General features: G+C 40.7%; 1 protein-coding gene across 5 annotated transcripts in view; it reads left to right on the forward strand.

Moving 5' to 3' along the window:
- The window catches only part of LOC128698251 (ETS domain-containing protein Elk-3), a 266,319-nt gene that overhangs the window by 24,805 nt on the left and 222,402 nt on the right, over positions 1 to 19,112 (forward strand). Inside the window, exon 2 of one of the 5 annotated variants that reach the window (XM_070098579.1) lies at positions 10,337 to 10,509. The exons of 3 other annotated variants lie outside the window; for them this stretch is intronic. In XM_070098579.1, the coding sequence (XP_069954680.1) occupies positions 10,401 to 10,509 (109 nt within the window). In that variant the 5' untranslated portion in view covers positions 10,337 to 10,400. Of the gene's footprint in view, positions 1 to 10,336; positions 10,510 to 19,112 lie in introns of those variants that run through there. One more of the 5 variants, XM_070098582.1, reaches the window with a different exon arrangement.

Here is a 19,112-nt window from a genome sequence, read left to right on the forward strand (position 1 = left end):
GGGAATTGAATCTGTGCTCCAGTTCCCTGAATTGAGCCTGAATGCCTTTCACCCCCTCCCCCAACAGGCGCTGTATAATCCCTACGGATTTAGCGTTCCCCATGATTATAATAAATAATAACAATAATAATAATAATAATAATAATAATAATTTTAGCTTAGGCTACTTGAGCATAATAGCCCTAAAGTTTATTCATAATACAAATGTTGTAACTAAATTTCAAATTAACGTCTGTCATGGGTGCATTCTCCACTGTGGCTTACATCAGAAACAATACGTTCGTTATTTATGATGTGAGAACAAGTTGTTAAATACGACAAGGAAGAAACTGTGGTAGGACATTGGGTTGAGTCATTGGTAACGTAATTACCAATATTACAACGTAATGCAACCCATTCTGGTATCAGGAGGGCATAGCAGCCACGTTGCATTTGTGGTTAAATATAAGTTTCAACAAGTTTAAGTATCATAATCTAACGGAACTTCAAAGAAAATAGTGTGCTTAAGTGTACGGTGAGCTTCCAGAAACTGACATTAGGAATCGCGTAAGAAAATTTGCATAGTAATATGAGGAATGTAGCAGTGGAGTCCAGATATGAATGTTGCTAGCAGTCGTTTTCCTCAAGAGGCCTAGTGACAGCAGTATAACTAATAACCTCGATATTTTTTACCATTAACATTCTCTCTGAACTTATGTATAATTTTGTATAATAAAGTATATATACCTGGAGGCTATTCCGGGGATCAACGCCCCCGCGGCCCGGTCCATGACCAGGCCTCCCGATGGATCAGGGCCTGATCAACTAGGCTGTTACTGCTGGCCGCACGCAGTCCAACGTACGAGCCACAGCTCGGCTGATCCGGCACTGACTTTAGGTATCTGTCCAGCTCTCTCTTGAAGGCAGCCAGGGGTTTATTGGCAATTCCCCCAATGCTTGATGGGAGGCTGGAGGTTGTTCCGGGGGACAACGCTTACCCCCCCCCGGGGCCCTGTAATCGACCAGGTCTCCTGGTGGATCAGAGCCTGATGAACCAGGCTGTTATTGCAGGTCACACGCAATCTAACGTACGAACCACAGTCCGACTGATTGGACTGTGAAGTTCCTTCCTGAAGACAGCTAGGGGTCTATTGGTAATTCCCCTTGTGTAAGATGGGAGGCTGTTGAACAGTCTTCGGTCACGGATTTAGATGATGACCTTGACAAGCGGATTTGTAATTTCTTACCCTTTTCTCCGTTTTCCTTTTAACCAACAAGAAGCGCAGGATTTAAATCTCCTGGTTTTTAAATCCCCCAAGTGGGTCTCTTAACGGAAACTGTGGGCCAGTGCACCTATTTACCTTCCATCCCCCCTCTTCCTCCCCAAGATATAATGGGGACCGGATAAGACAACCCCATCCCATCAGGCATGGTTCTTATAACGGCTTTATTATTTAACTGTATAATTAGACTAGAAAGGATCATTGTTCATGCAAATGATTAAGGAATCATTTACATGAGGCATGTAGGGTTATTAGTAGATGCTTAGTAATATAGTGAAGTGTGGCCGGGCTGGGTATCCACCACCATCTTTGTCGACCTGCCGCTTTAAATCACGCCGCCACAGGAAGTTGTTAAGTCTCCCAACGGACATCTCTGGATGGAGAAAAATCACACGAGTGGGAGTTTAAAGGTGGGTTACAGGTTGTGGAGTGGGGCGTTATAGGAGGCTGGTTCCCGTGCCTTGCACCTGCTGCTGCTACACCAGTTTTCCAGCCTCAGGGTACAGGTGCTGCCACCCACCACCGCTACCACAAGTGAACCCTGTCCTTCACAGTACACAACCAGCGTTTGGTTTCCAATGATTTAAACTATGGCAGCGCGCCCCGCCTCTCACCTGTGGCAGATGTTACCCTCCCGTTTATATAATTTTATTAATGAGAGTTAATTACGGTTAAATTAGTGTAATCTAATCAGGTTATGTATCCGGTTAAGTATCTATTTTTTTCCTCTGGTTAGCTTTTTCAGAATTTGACGTTCATTAACGCGTTAGAAATTGCATAATAGTTTTTGTGGAGGACAAAATCCATTATAACGTGAGACGGAAATAAGTATTTTTTTTTTTACCTTTCACTTGAATTAATATAGGTACTCGCTATAAGTTCTTACGTACCTATGTTACTGGCGACAGAACTGACCTGTATCTCGGTGGTAGAGGGTTCACTTTACAAACCAACGAGACTTAGGCTGGACTCCCGGGCAGAGGACTTGATAGGCATATCTACTTATACCTGTTACCCATTTTCACTTAGTAAATAGATTCCTGTGTTAACCGATCGTTGTGGGTCGCATAAGGAATGACCTACCAGGTGATGGTTCAGCTTAATGACTCAGTATGGCCGTTGTTAATTGCAGCATGTTTTACAAAGTTGCTACCATTACTTAGCTGATTGATTAAGAAAACCTAGATCTAGGACTAACTTCTCAAGTTCCTTCTCGAAGACAATCATAAGTATATTAATAATTCCACTTATGTAAACAGGATTTTGAAAAGCGTTGCACCCATAAATCTTCATAAATAAGACACTTAGTGTACAACATTTGGGTGTCTTTATTCTAGAAATATTTCCAGAATATACAACGAAATGTTATACAAGCGTCACATTTACCAACTTACCGGTTTTGTAAACCCTTTTTTCACACCCATCCCTGCTTCCCGCCTGAAATATTCTTATTGTCTTGACAATAGAGCACCTATTACGCGGTTCCTATATATTAAAACTACTTCAAGTATTTTTTAATATATGATTAAATGGGAGCAGCGTTATATTTTATTTCAAAGTTTTTATTGGGAATGTAACATAATAGTCTCTTTCATGTTTGATTATGACGAGCGAAGGTGAAGAGGAAATGTGAATAACGAACTACCGGTGACTGTTGTGGAGGGAAATTTGAATGAGTTGAAGGAAGCGTCCATCAGTGATGACCCTCACTTCCCATACTTTAACCTTAATTTAGCACAGTCCACTTTGATTCCTAACTTAAAGTGGCCTTAACTTTCAAGGTTGACGCAGCGTTATAACCGTTCCATTTTTTTTTTTCAAAATAACCCCACAAATTGAAAATGTAAAAGAAACGTAGTCTAGACTGGGCCGCGGGGGCGTTGACCCCCGGAACACCCTCCAGGTACGTAGTTTTCATCTCCAGTTCGTGAGGTTACCTGGAGGTCATTCCGGGGATCAACGCCCCCGCAGCCCGGTCCATGACCAGGCCTCCCGGTGGATCAGGGCCTGATCAACCAGGCTGTTACTGCTGGCCGCACGCAGTCCAACGTACGAGCCACAGCCCGGCTGATCCGGCACTGACTTTAGGTATCTGTCCAGCTCTCTCTTGAAGGCAGCCAGGGGCTTATTGGCAATTCCCCTAATGCTTGATTGGAGGCTGTTGAACAGTCTTGGGCCCCGGACACTTATGGTGTTTTCCCTTAGTGTACCAATGGCGCCCCTACTTTTAACTGGGGGCATTTTGCATCGCCTGCCCGGTCTTTTACTTTCGTAGGGAGTGATTTCTGTGTGCAGATTTGTTACCATTCCTTCCATGATTTTCCAAGTGTAGATTATGATATATCTCTCCCTCCTGCGTTCCAACGAGTACAAGTCAAGTGCTTCCAAGCGTTCCCAGTAGTTAAGGTGCTTGACAGAACTTATACGTGCAGTAAGGGATCTCTGTACACTCTCTAGATCTGCAATTTCACCTGCTTTGAATGGAGATGTTAATGTACAGCAGTATTCCAGCCTAGAGATAACAAGTGATTTGAAAAGGATCATCATTGGCTTGGCATCTCTCGTTTTGAAAGTTCTCATTATCCATCCTATCATTTTCTTTGCACGTGCGATCGTGGCACTGTTGTGATCCTTGAACGTGAGATCCTCAGACATTACTACTCCCAGGTCCCTTACATTATTTTTCCACTCTATTGTATGGCCAGAGTCTGTAGTATACTCTGTTCTAGTTATTATCTCCTCCAGTTTTCCATAACGGAGTAGTTGGAATTTGTCCTCATTGAACATCATATTGTTTACCGTTGCCCACTGGAAAACTTTGTTTATATCTTCTTGGTTAACCGCGTCCTCAGCAGATGACAGCCTCATGCAGATCCTAGTATCATCCGCAAAGGATGATACGGTGCTGTGGTGTATATCTCTATGTCTGACATGAGGATGAGGAATAAGACGGGGGCGAGTACTGTGCCTTGTGGAACAGAACTCTTCACTATGGCAGCCTCCGATTTAACTCTGTTGACCACTACTCTTTGTGTTCGATTTGATAGGAACTTGAAGATCCATCTCCCCACTTTCCCAGTTATTCCTTTAGCACGTATTTTATGGGCTATTACGCCATGATCGCATTTATCAAATGCTTTTGCAAAGTCTGTGTATATTACATCTGCATTCTGAGTTTCTTCCAGTGCATCCAAGGCCATGTCATAGTGATCCAGTAGTTGTGAGAGGCAGGAGCGACCTGCCCTGAACCCGTGTTGCCCTGGATTGTGCAGATTTTGGGAATTCAGGTGATTTTCAATCCTGCTTCTTAGCACTCTTTCAAAGATTTTTATGATGTGGGACGTCAGAGCTATTGGTCTATAGTTCTTAGCTAATGCTTTGCTGCCACCTTTATGGAGTGGGGCTATATCCGTTGTTTTAAGTGACTGTGGAATTTCACCCATGTCCAAGCTCCTTCTCCATAGTGTACTTGGGACACGCGAGAGGGGTTTCTTGCAGTTCTTAATGAATACAGAGTTCTACGAGTCTGGGCCCTGGGCTGAGTGCATGGGCATGTTGTCAATGGCTTTTTCGAAATCCATCGGAATTAGGGTAATGTCGGAAATCTGGCATACATTTATGGAGTTTTGAGGCTCATTCATGAAGAAATCATTTGGGTCGTCGATCCTCAGACTGATTAGTGGTTCACTAAACACAGAGTTGTACTGGGATTTCAATATTTCACTCATTTCCTTGTTGTTATCTGTGTAAGTCCCATTCTGTCTGAGTAAGGGCCCGATACTAGATATGGTATTTGCCTTGTTTTTGGCATATGAGAAGAAATATTTTGAATTTCTTTCAATTTCACTAATAGTTTTAAGTTCCTCCTGTCTCTCCTGGTTCCTGTAAGTCATTTAACTTAAGTTCGATAGTTTCCACTTCCCTAGTCAGCGCCTCCTTTCGTGTATCAGATATTCTAGCACTCTTGAGGAGCTCAGTGACTCTTCGTCGTCTTCTGTAGAGGGAGCGTCTTTCTCTCTCCAGTTTACTCCTGCTCTTCTTCTTTCTTAGAGGAATATGCCTAGAACATGCTTCAGCTGCCAGGAAGTTGATCCTTTCAAGGCACTGGTTTGGATCCATGTCATTTAAGATATCTTCCCAACATGTTTCGTTTAGGACATGGTTTACCTGGTCCCAGTTGATGTTCTTGTTGTTGAAGTTGTATTTTGTGAAGACACCTTCACAGGTACATGCATTCTGCTGATCAGGACCCCTATGCATGTACGTCTGGACTTCGATTAGGTTGTGATCAGAATTAGTTGTTTTTTATATTCTTATGTCTTTTATCAGGTCCTCATTATTTGTGAAGATAAGGTCAAGTGTGTTTTCTAGTCTTGTTGGCTCCACTATCTGTTGGAATTTATTACAGCCACGATATTGAAACTTAACAGCCCCTTTATGTCTCCTTATCAGTTTGGCACTAATGAATAAAGCATTAGTTTTGACAACTTCAGACATGATAGCTTGGATGGTGTTATCTGCAACTATATAAACTTTGCCACTGACAAAAAACACTCTAAACTGCACCCAAAATGGCCAGGTTAACTAGCCCTTTCATGTCTACCCACTGCACTAACCTGTCCCTGTAATTTCTCTCATCGTTCTTGCTATCCCTCTTATTTCCTAACACCATAAAACTAAAACAGTTTTTTAAGTGGAGCGACCATTATGTGCCTTGTAACATTTTGACAATTAACCACGCAGTGGATATACTGGTAAATAATTATTCTATAAAACTAACGTTTTATTGTTATCTCATGTAATAAGGAGTTATAGTTCTATTGACCCTTGTTTGTATTTGTATTAAATATAGGCATGGAGGAGAAAAAGTTAAGATTTCGGTTTTATTTCCAAAACTGTAATTTCATTTTCTCTGCTGAGTAATTCCAAAACAGATTACAGAGGCTGTCATGACTACATATCAAGTACAGTAACTATCATGACTACATATCAAGTACAGTAACTATCATGACTACATAACAAGTACAGCAACTATCATGACTACATAACAAGTACAGTAACTATCATGACTACATAACAAGTACAGTAACTATCATGACTACATAACAAGTACAGTAACTATCATGACTACATAACAAGTACAGTAACTATCATGACTACATAACAAGTACAGTAACTATCATGACTACATATCAAGTACAGTAACTATCATGACTACATATCAAGTACAGTAACTATCATGACTACATAACAAGTACAGTAACTATCATGACTACATAACAAGTACAGTAACTATCATGACTACATAACAAGTACAGTAACTATCATGACTACATAACAAGTACAGTAACTATCATGACTACATAACAAGTACAGTAACTATCATGACTACATAACAAGTACAGTAACTATCATGACTACATATCAAGTACAGTAACTATCTACATATCAAGTACAGTAACTATCATGACTACATAACAAGTACAGTAACTATCATGACTACATATCAAGTACAGTAACTATCATGACTACATAACAAGTACAGTAACTATCATGACTACATATCAAGTACAGTAACTATCATGACTGCACATCAAGTACAGTAATTATCTTCCAAGTACAGTAACTATCATGACTACATAACAAGTACAGTAACTATCATGACTGCACATCAAGTACAGTAATTATCTTCCAAGTACAGTAACTATCATGACTACATATCAAGTACAGTAACTATCATGACTACATATCAAGTACAGTAACTATCATGACTACATATCAAGTACAGTAACTATCATGACTACATATCAAGTACAGTAACTACCATGACTACATATCAAGTACAGTAACTATCATGACTGCATATCAAGTACAGTAACTATCATGACTGCATACCAAGTACAGTAATTATCTTCCAAGTACAGTAACTATCATGACTACATATCAGGTACAGTAACTATCATGACTGCACATCAAGTACAGTAATTATCTTCCAAGTACAGAAACTATCATGACTACATATCAAGTACAGTAACTATCTACATAACAAGTACAGTAACTATCATGACTACATATCAAGTACAGTAACTGTCATGACTACATATCAAGTACAGTAACTATCATGACTACATATCAAGTACAGTAACTATCATGACTACATATCAAGTACAGTAACTATCATGACTACATAACAAGTACAGTAACTGTCATGACTACATATCAAGTACAGTAACTATCATGACTACATATCAAGTACAGTAACTATCATGACTACATATCAAGTACAGTAACTACCATGACTACATATCAAGTACAGTAACTATCATGACTACATATCAAGTACAGTAACTGTCATGACTACATATCAAGTACAGTAACTGTCATGACTACATATCAAGTACAGTAACTGTCATGACTACATATCAAGTACAGTAACTGTCATGACTACATATCAAGTACAGTAACTATCATGACTACATATCAAGTACAGTAACTATCATGACTACATATCAAGTACAGTAACTACCATGACTACATATCAAGTACAGTAACTATCATGACTACATATCAAGTACAGTAACTGTCATGACTACATATCAAGTACAGTAACTATCATGACTACATATCAAGTACAGTAACTACCATGACTACATATCAAGTACAGTAACTATCATGACTACATATCAAGTACAGTAACTGTCATGACTACATATCAAGTACAGTAACTATCATGACTACATAACAAGTACAGTAACTATCATGACTACATATCAAGTACAGTAACTGTCATGACTACATATCAAGTACAGTAACTATCATGACTACATATCAAGTACAGTAACTATCATGACTACATATCAAGTACAGTAACTGTCATGACTACATAACAAGTACAGTAACTATCATGACTACATATCAAGTACAGTAACTATCATGACTACATAACAAGTACAGTAACTATCATGACTACATATCAAGTACAGTAACTATCATGACTACATATCAAGTACAGTAACTATCATGACTACATAACAAGTACAGTAACTATCATGACTACATATCAAGTACAGTAACTATCATGACTACATATCAAGTACAGTAACTATCATGACTACATATCAAGTACAGTAACTATCATGACTACATAACAAGTACAGTAACTATCATGACTACATATCAAGTACAGTAACTGTCATGACTACATATCAAGTACAGTAACTATCATGACTACATATCAAGTACAGTAAGTATCATGACTGCATACCAAGTACAGTAATTATCTTCCAAGTACAGTAACTATCATGACTACATATCAAGTACAGTAACTATCATGACTACATAACAAGTACAGTAACTATCATGACTACATATCAAGTACAGTAACTATCATGACTACATAACAAGTACAGTAACTATCATGACTACATATCAAGTACAGTAACTATCATGACTACATATCAAGTACAGTAACTATCATGACTACATAACAAGTACAGTAACTATCATGACTACATATCAAGTACAGTAACTATCATGACTACATATCAAGTACAGTAACTATCATGACTGCATATCAAGTACAGTAACTATCATGACTGCATATCAAGTACAGTAACTATCATGACTGCATATCAAGTACAGTAACTCATGACTACATATCAAGTACAGTAACTATCATGACTACATATCAAGTACAGTAACTATCATGACTGCATATCAAGTACAGTAACTATCATGACTGCATATCAAGTACAGTAACTATCATGACTACATAACAAGTACAGTAACTATCATGACTACATATCAAGTACAGTAACTATCATGACTACATATCAAGTACAGTAACTATCATGACTACATATCAAGTACAGTAACTATCATGACTACATATCAAGTACAGTAACTATCATGACTACATATCAAGTACAGTAACTACCATGACTACATAACAAGTACAGTAACTATCATGACTGCATATCAAGTACAGTAATAATCTTCATATACACAGACTTTAAAAGAGGTTTACTGATGTAGTATACAAACTCATCCACTTACTGTATAATTTATACCGGTCTTGTTATTAAAGAATTAATATAACCAAATTGATATTTCTATAATTTATTTGTTTGTGTAGTTTGTATGATCAAAATCTTAATTTTTATTACTTAGAATGTGTTGTATTTTGCTCTTTTGTTAATGTTTACAATACGGTATTGGTTGACGTAGAGTTCTCATACATTACCTAGTATCAGCGGAACAAGGGAAGAATTTTAAGGAACATTTAGGGCATATTTTAGATTAGTTCCTTGGTGTGATGCAGTTCAGTGTCCTACAGTGGAGCCTCAGTCATATACTACCCAGAAGTTGGCATCCTGTTCTCTCTCACTACTTTAGGGATTCTCTTTCTTTCGCTATCTCTCTGGAATGTGCAAGAATGGTATATAATTATATACCATTCTTGCACAACTTGTCAGACACTGCAACATCATGGAATCTTGATTCTCAGGACATGTACATAACCTTCACGACTACGACAACTACTACTACAACTAACCCATCTCTTTGGGAAGGACCTACTTCCACTGGGGAATCCCGCCTGCCAGTGACTATGCCCTCGTCTGCTACACCTGACGTTACTATATAAGCGCCAGGCTCCTTGCTTCTGCTTCAGAATCTCCAAGACTAAGGTGCTCTTCGCACCTACTCCAAGGTTGAGGGACTGATTACCTCATCTTCTGTACATAGTTCTACTTTCTTTAAGTTATGTCATAGAATTTATATTGATAAAGCCACTGGATGACGAAACGTCTACAATATAGATACCCAGATGTTGCACATGTGTCTTAATTTCATCTCTCTGGAATAAACACACAATGCCTTTACATTTAATTTGGATGAATTCGTATTTTCTTAGAATTACAAAGATTATCTTTTAAAATTAGCAATTATATATTTTTTTTTATTTCGTTCTTTGTTGTTATAATTGACAAAAAAATTAAATTAGTTTCAGTTCAAGATAAATTGTCATCACCGATAAGTCAGTCAGTTTACATCGAGAGGTGTATTTCTCGCAGTGTCTACCTACCTGGAGTCTACCTGGAGGGCATTTCGGGGATCAACGCCCCCGCGGCTCAGTCCATGACCAGGCCTCCCGGTGGATCAGGGCCTGATCAACGAGGCTATTACTGCTGGCCACACACAATCCAACGTACGAACCACAGCCCGGCTGATCCGGCACCGTCTTTAGGTATCTGTCCAGCTCCCTCTTGAAGACAACACTTTATTTCTTATTTTAAATATTAAAGTTTTCTTGTCTGGTAATGAAAAGGTTACATGCGATTAACCTTAATGACCCAAGTGCAGTCGCTGGCCTTTAAACCCATTATTCTAATATTATTTTTATTATATTATTATTATTATCTAGTTAAGCACTGAACCCAAAAGGGTTATATACACTTTGTCAATGGTCCAAGTCGGACCGAAACGTCGTCGTAAGCTTCTCTTTTATGTGCGGGTTATTTGTGTATTGTTCCAGTCACTGTATTGTGCCTTTTTATTATTTATCCAAAAGGGTTATACTGTGCTGTTTAAACCCCCATTAACTAATGAACCAACCATACCCGACACAGGATACATATATAAGGTGTATTTCTCTTAGCCAGAGGTTAGTGTTTGGCCCCTTGCTATTCACAATTTAAATAAACGACATAGATGAAGTTTAGATAAAAGCAATAACGACATAAAATTTTCTAACGAGACAATATAAACTCTACAAGGAGAGTAGCTACATGGAAGATAAACAAGAGATCAGCAGCAGGAACCTGCAATAGCGATGGGTGATGATGAAGTCCTCACGTCAACTCCCCTCCCTTCCCCTCCTCGCTGTAAGGGATCTCCCCTCTTGCTTGTTGACGGAGATTAAATTTCCGCTGTGTAAAAGTTTAACTCCCCCCAGGCAGGAAATTTGTCCCCCCCCCTCATCCCCCTTACAGGACAGGAAATAGCAAATCAGCAGCGTAACGGTGACGCAACCAGCAACCAGTCCCCTCACACGGCCACCCTCACATTCTCTCTCCCCTCTTTGACGCTCTCCCTTCCTCTAACGTTCTTCCTTCTACGTCTCATGAAGTGTTCTCCTCGATCTGTATCGCCTGCTCTCTCTCTCTCTCTCTCTCTCTCTCTCTCTCTCTCTCTCTCTCTCTCTCTCTCTCTCTCTCTCTCTCTCTCTCTCTCTCTCTCTCTCTCTCTCTCTCTCTCTCTTAAAATTAGAAAAAAGAAAGGTCACATAATTCTATATAGGCAGAGCAGTGATAATGACCAAAAAAACTTGTGTAAAGGCTCCAAGGCTTTTCAGATATAAGGAAAATTACTTACAAACTCTTAATTGTCCCCCCAAAAGGGAGCTTGACTGACTTCTGGAAACGGCTGCTGCAAGAACAAAGGCTGGACTGAAGATTGAGACACTTATGCAGCATATGGGAATCTTTATTCAGGAAACGTTTCGCCACACAGTGGCTTCATCAGTCCAATACAAAGAGGAAGGCGTAAGGAGAGGAGGAGAATGAGGTAATCAGTCCCTCAACCTGGAGTCGATGTGTTCAGTCCATCAATCTTGTAGAATGTACAGCATAGGGCCGTAGACGTGGCTTATATACTGTAGTGAGGTGACGTGAAGCAGATGGAGGCGGGGTCATAGTGGTACCATCCACTAGTCGAAGTAGGTCTTCGTCCAAAGGTTGAACAAGTGTTGAAGAATTCTTTGTAACAAGACCCCATGATGCTGCCGTGTCTGACAGTTGTGATGAATGGTTTGAAAAACCGACAAGTTGAAGATTGAGACACTTATGCAGCATATGGGAATCTTTATTCAGGAAACGTTTCGCCACACAGTGGCTTCATCAGTCCAATACAAAGAGGAAGGCGTAAGGAGAGGAGGAGAATGAGGTAATCAGTCTCAATCTTCAACTTGTCGGTTTTTCAAACCATTCATCACAACTGTCAGACACGGCAGCATCATGGGGTCTTGTTACAAAGAATTCTTCAACACTTGTTCAACCTTTGGACGAAGACCTACTTCGACTAGTGGATGGTACCACTATGACCCCGCCTCCATCTGCTTCACGTCACCTCACTACAGTATATAAGCCACGTCTACGGCCCTATGCTGTACATTCTACAAGATTGATGGACTGAACACATCGACTCCAGGTTGAGGGACTGATTACCTCATTCTCCTCCTCTCCTTACGCCTTCCTCTTTGTATTGGACTGATGAAGCCACTGTGTGGCGAAACGTTTCCTGAATAAAGATTCCCATATGCTGCATAAGTGTCTCAATCTTCAACTTGTCGGTTTTTCAAACCATTCATCACAACTGTCAGACACGGCAGCATCATGGGGTCTTGTTACAAAGAATTCTTCAACACTTGTTCAACCTTTGGACGAAGACCTACTTCGACTAGTGGATGGTACCACTATGACCCCGCCTCCATCTGCTTCACGTCACCTCACTACAGTATATAAGCCACGTCTACGGCCCTATGCTGTACATTCTACAAGATTGATGGACTGAACACATCGACTCCAGGTTGAGGGACTGATTACCTCATTCTCCTCCTCTCCTTACGCCTTCCTCTTTGTATTGGACTGATGAAGCCACTGTGTGGCGAAACGTTTCCTGAATAAAGATTCCCATATGCTGCATAAGTGTCTCAATCTTCAACTTGTCGGTTTTTCAAACCATTCATCACAAAGGCTGGACTGTGAGATACAAGCACCAACAGCCTGGCCAGAGAGCATGGTCATGGAACGGACCGGGAAGATAGGAGTGTCCTGATGTAATGGATTAACTCAGTTATCCTTCCCAGTTTGTATGCTGGACAGATATTTGAAATCAGAACCCGATCAGCTGGACTGTGGTTTGTAGGTTGGACTACGTGCGGCCAGCAGTAACAGCCTGGATGATCAGACCCTTATCTACTGGGAGGCCTGGTCAAGTACTGGACTGCGGGGGCGTTGATCTCGGAACACCCTCCAGGCAGATTCCAGGTAGCCGATTTGTATTCATTTTGTAATATGGAGACCAGAACTGAGCTACATAATCAAAATAAATCTTGCCAGAAGAAATTACTGACACCAGGTAGCAGCTTGGTAGACAGCAACCACCCACGGAGGTACTACCCTCCTGTTATGTGACTATGAAACATACACTCACTTGGTAGACGACAACTATCAAGGGAGGCACTACCCTCCTCTCATACAAGTGTGAAACTACGCTAGGTAGTAGCTTGGTAAACAGCAACCATGCTAGGAGGTACTAACTTCCTGTCGTTAGTGTGTGGAGCATACAAAAAAAAATATTAGATTGGCAAACAGCAATCATCTCTTAGATTCTTTAGTGATCAAAGTCATTTGTAGGGACGGGTTGCCTGGGTGTTGGAGTGAGGACCTCCACATCTTCCACTTTCCCGGTTATCCAGTCATGTGTGTTGAGAGTCCTGGTGAGTAGTGGTAGTGGTGGTTTTGATGGTGGTGGTGGGTGAGGGTGTTGACAAATATGGTGTTTCCGGTGTGAGATCGTTGGGTATGAGCCCGGGGCACGTCTCTCCTTCCCCCATCCATCCAGCTCCCTGCTTCAAACACCTGTACCCATCCCTCCCACCTGTCCTCTATTCCTTGTCTTAGAATCATATATCGTTTTTGTCATTATTTAATGTATGACATTACTGATACACACAAGCAGACAGGTGCCGCAGGCGAGCACGCGCACACACAAGTCTCGCTCTGCTCCTGTAACTGTACATAGCTCACCAATATGCATAAACAATCACAGGGGAAGTTGAGTGATAGCTCTAGGCCTTTCGTGTTGCAATCAGCACATCTTCAGGAGCTTGCAGTGTTGCATAAATGAGTACGAAGTCCAGCTAGATTTGTTCAGGGTAACAACTCGAGCTAGCTGGGTTCGTTCCCCTGAACTGATCTACCTGAACTTCATGCTTATTTCTGCAACATTGCAGGCTCCTGAAGATGTGTTGATTGCAACACGAAAGGCCTGTGGTTGTTTTGCATCTTGTATCTCTTGTTCGCGATTATTACATAATAACTCCAAATAGGACGGGTATTTCTGCAAGCATTGCAGTTCGTACATCAACTCGCGTATTTGTGCCCGACTTTAATGTTTGTATTCTAGGTTAGGTTAACGTATACATTTAGTTAATGGACAGTATGGGGATAACACTTACCTTCAGCCAAAATCCTTAGGACTCAGACTGGTTATTGTTATCATTGACTTAGGAAGGGAGGATGGTACATAAACTGTACAGGGTAATAAAGGCTCTTGACTCAAATCCATAATGCATAATTATTTAAAAAAATGCATACAATTTTCTGTGTTTCTTATCAGTATCACTTTTAAATTTCTTTTTTTTTCTTTGGAGGGGTGAAGACAGGCTTGTATTGTATCGACCACAAATTGTGCAATTTAGACTTGGAAACTTTTTTGGTAACTCTAGTGTGTGTGAAACCGGGCCGCGGGGACGGTGACCTCCGGAAGGGACTCCAGGTCCAGGAAAACATATAATTCAGGTATTACATCACCCTGCTATCTGCATTGCATCAGTTCATTCTTGGAAGTCATACAGTGCACTCGTGTCAAACTCTCTAGTATTTGCTTTTGACATTGACTTTTTACAGTTAAATTTGGACGAAGATGCCTCGTAACTGTTATGTTTGTGGAGGATTGACTTTCGCATCACAAAAATGCGCTCTAGCTGACGTGATTAGTAGACCCTATCACCTTAACTTGGCTGTAAGAATGGAGATAAGGCCAAGAGCTGAGTCCCACACATATGATGCAATACCAGTGTGCACAGCGGTTGAATCGGAAAAGGAAATCTACTGTACACACTTTGCAGTGCCAGTGATGTGGGAGACAACAGAGCATATAAGCGATTATTACTTTTGCATGGTGCCTCAAGTCAGGAACGGTATTTGTAAGAAAAAAAAATAGACTGCAATATCCAAAAATATCCTCTGCTATACGGCCGCTACCTCACGGCGAAGCACTGCCCTTTCCTGAGCTCCCCAACTCATTCTCGATAGTCAGAGGACGAGGATGGTGGAACCTGCGTAACTTGTGAGTCTTCCACTTCACAACACTCTCAATATATTCATAACACGACAGCTTCTAAACCGCACATTAGGCTCCAGATTGCTGCAGATCGCAACAATTGCATTTCCTCCATTCATACCTTGACTTTCTGTGGCCAACTGGGAAGCAGTTAGCGATGAACGTTTCCTCTAGGACACCTCAGTCAGGGAGAAATGCTATCAGGAAAAATAGTGTCTGTCTTTGTTATAGTACTGCTGGACAATAACCAGAGATGCTCTAGAAGTGGAATACAGGAGACTAACAAAGAAGCCTCGGGTTCAATCAATGTTAAGTGAATTCAATATATACAGGAATGTTCCTAATATATTGTATATACATGCGTAAAGTATGTAAAATACATTTCCTTGAACTCTATAGCCACTCGATTGTTATTATGGTCATATTCGCTATTGGCGTTCCAAAAAACATGAAGCGAAATACCTCTTTTCGCCGAAGCACAAAATTGTTCAAAATTTGTAGACCAGTGTGGTTTAGAAAGACACGTGAGCAAACACATGCTCACCTGTCCTAAACCGATTTGTCGGTATCTATTACCGTAACATAAACGGTAACTTACGTTTGGAAGAATGGGAACTACCATAACATTGTTCATTCATTCAACCTGTTCTCAAATTAGGGCAGCCGGTTTCACACGAATAATCCTTCGTGCATTTCTGTATGCTTGAAACTGCATAGAAATTGTAATGCAGCATTGATCAGTGTCGGTTAGATAAGGCTTGATTTTGTCAAGTTATTGTTTATTAACAGTCTGGCAGCAAGTGAAATTTCGATCCTTCATTTTCGCACGAAGGGTGAAAAATGTGGTCGAGTTGATTCGTTAGCGTGCTCGTCCCCGTGCATGCTGTTGAAATTATAAGATGAGCTGACACATGGATAGATGTACAGCAGGTAGCTGCAGTACTATCCAGATAGTCTACCTGAATTGTAAACAAAATGGTTGATGGAATCAAGTTTAGCCAATGGGAAGTGATGAACAGTATGAAAGAGGAGAGGCTGGTGGACAGTGTACCATACGAGGGAAGACAAACTCCACTCAAGAAGCTCACATAAACACAATAACATCAGCAGCGCACGCCACACTAACAAACCTAACAATGACCTTGCCAGACCTAAACAAAGAATCCTTCAAAGCAACGTCCTCCACGCGTTGCACTGCAACACTTTCTGCACCATCTAAGTACTGATGAATGCTATATTTGGAAACATAACGTGAAGTAGTATATACTTAAGCATAATCGCCAATGAAGAAGTAACTGGCGACTTGCGTCTGGCAGCTCTAAACACACCATTCCTACTTCAGTATTGGTAAATCCACGTTCTGATTTAACTGGCAGGACGAGTATTAAACCGGTATTAAACATGTAAACACTGACTCGAATATGTAGCCCCAGCGTGGAGCCTACTTAGCAAAACAAAAATAGAGAAGAAAAATTCGCAAACTGGTACGTGAATTAAGAAACAAAAAAAAAAGAAATGAAGATTAATGAACAAGGTCAGGAGGAAATATAATCAAGACATACAGAGTACTAGTGAACACAAGGTCAGGAGACATTATCAAGACATAGAGAATACTCGTGGCTACAACAAGGTCAGGAGACATGATCAAGACATAGAGAATACTCGTGGCTACAACAAGGTCAGGAGACATGATCAAGACACGCAGAGCACTCGTGGATGCAACAAGGTCAGGAGGAGACATGATCGAGATATACAGAGTACTAGTGGATACATATAAAGGTTAACAAAACCATTATTGAGACGAGAGGGACACTAACGTGGGAAATAAATGAAACTCATCATCCAAATGATTCATTTGTTATTATATTCACTGGGAAGCGCTAAACCTGTGTGGGTCATGCAGCCCATATAAGTCGATTCTAGGAAGTGTTATTTTAGTGTTGAGGTTCAGTTTTACACAATTTTCGTATGAGTACAATTGTCTTACATGGTGACAGAAGAGTAAATTACCACCTCTGATAACTCAGTCAAGAGTGTGACATACGTCAAAAAGCTTACCCCCCCCCCCCCTTAAAAACAAAAGACCGAATTAATGGAATTTTTGTAGGAATGACTTTGGTAACTTGTGATGGTGGTGACAGTGTAGTGATGAGTGTAGCTGGGTAGTGGTGACAGTGTAGTGACGAGAGTAGCTGGGTAGTGGTGACAGCGTAGTGACGAGAGTAGCTGGGTAGTGGTGACAGTGTAGTGACGGTAGTAGTGACAGTTCTGGTGGTGGCCGGTGTCGTGAGAGTGATGGTGATGGCAGGTGTAGTGTGGGAGGGTGGTGGTGGTGTACCTCACTCGTCCTGGAAGATACCCTGTCTTCTGCATCAGACAGCAGGGTTCTCCACGCCCACCACCACCACTGTGCTGCAGCGAACACGGAAGCAGTGATGTCTTCCACACCTGCTGCTAATGTTACGCATCATCTGGATGCTCAACTTTCATATGTGCCCACTTGGCAAGTCAGATACACTTATTCTTGATACTGCCAATGCCCAAGTATCCTGTAGGTCGTGATTATATCTTCCCTGACTTGTCCCTCATCCAGTGATATCCCCTCATAATTGATTTTGCTCGGCTCTGAAATGAGCATGGTTGAAAATGTCTGGACTTATTTAATAGTGGAATAAAGAATAAAGACACTTCCACACTTCCTTGCCAGAGACATGCCGACATAATAGCTCAAATGCCCCACCACACTGCAGTATATCCCCCCCCCCCCTTTAGAGTACAGTCACTGGACTGCACTTTAAAAGTAGTTCAAAATATTTTGAAGAAAAAATTACAGGAGGGCCCCATTTTACAGCGCCTTGCTTTACAGCGTTTCGCTAATGCAGCAGTTTTCAGTTATACCCAGTCTTAATTTATTCAGACTTCCTACAATAAATATATTCACCACTCAGTATAAGCTAAGACGAAAATATTACAAGTAATGTGTGTACTGTATATACATTATTTAGGCCTAGCACTATTGTTGACTTAATATATCATAATGTAAACATGTTTTTAGGCTTTTACATGCATTTGAAAGAAAAGAAAGAAGGAAAAAGACTCGCTTTACAGCGGCAGCCCGGAATTTAACCTGCTGTATAAGCGGGGCCCTCCTGTACTCTGATTTTATTGAATTTTTTATTGTAAGCTTAGAAGGTGGTTAAACGCCTATACTAGAAATCTGTCTAAAAATTAACTGTAGTACGTATCTAGGTGCCCAGCAGCCATGCGTGTCCATCAGAGTACCATCACTAATTCAAACTGTATGGCAGTGCGCCAAGCTGGGCGCCTTGGCGGGCCGTAGAGACGTAGAGACGAATGTGATATACCCAAATAACCGTTATGGGAACTTAAGTAAGTAAGTAAGTAAGTTTATTCAGGTATACACAAATACAGTTACATAGAATTATCATACATAGCAGCATATGTGTAGAGAACCTAGGATAACCCAAAAAAGTCAGACAGAGTGACTTATTTCCATTGGTTATACGCAGATATCCGAAACGGAAGCAGTAGTGACAGACTCGTCACTACACTTTCTTGTAGTTTATGGATCAGGCTCTTAATGTGCTGCAGTATCAAAAGCTTTAATATTATTATCAAGGAATATACAAATAACTCGCACATAGGGGTAACTGATGACGACGTATCGGTCCAACTTGGACCATTAACTAGTCTAAATCTATG

The sequence above is a fragment of the Cherax quadricarinatus genome, chromosome 63, assembly GCF_038502225.1.
Source record: "Cherax quadricarinatus isolate ZL_2023a chromosome 63, ASM3850222v1, whole genome shotgun sequence".
Lineage (NCBI taxonomy): Eukaryota > Metazoa > Arthropoda > Malacostraca > Decapoda > Parastacidae > Cherax > Cherax quadricarinatus.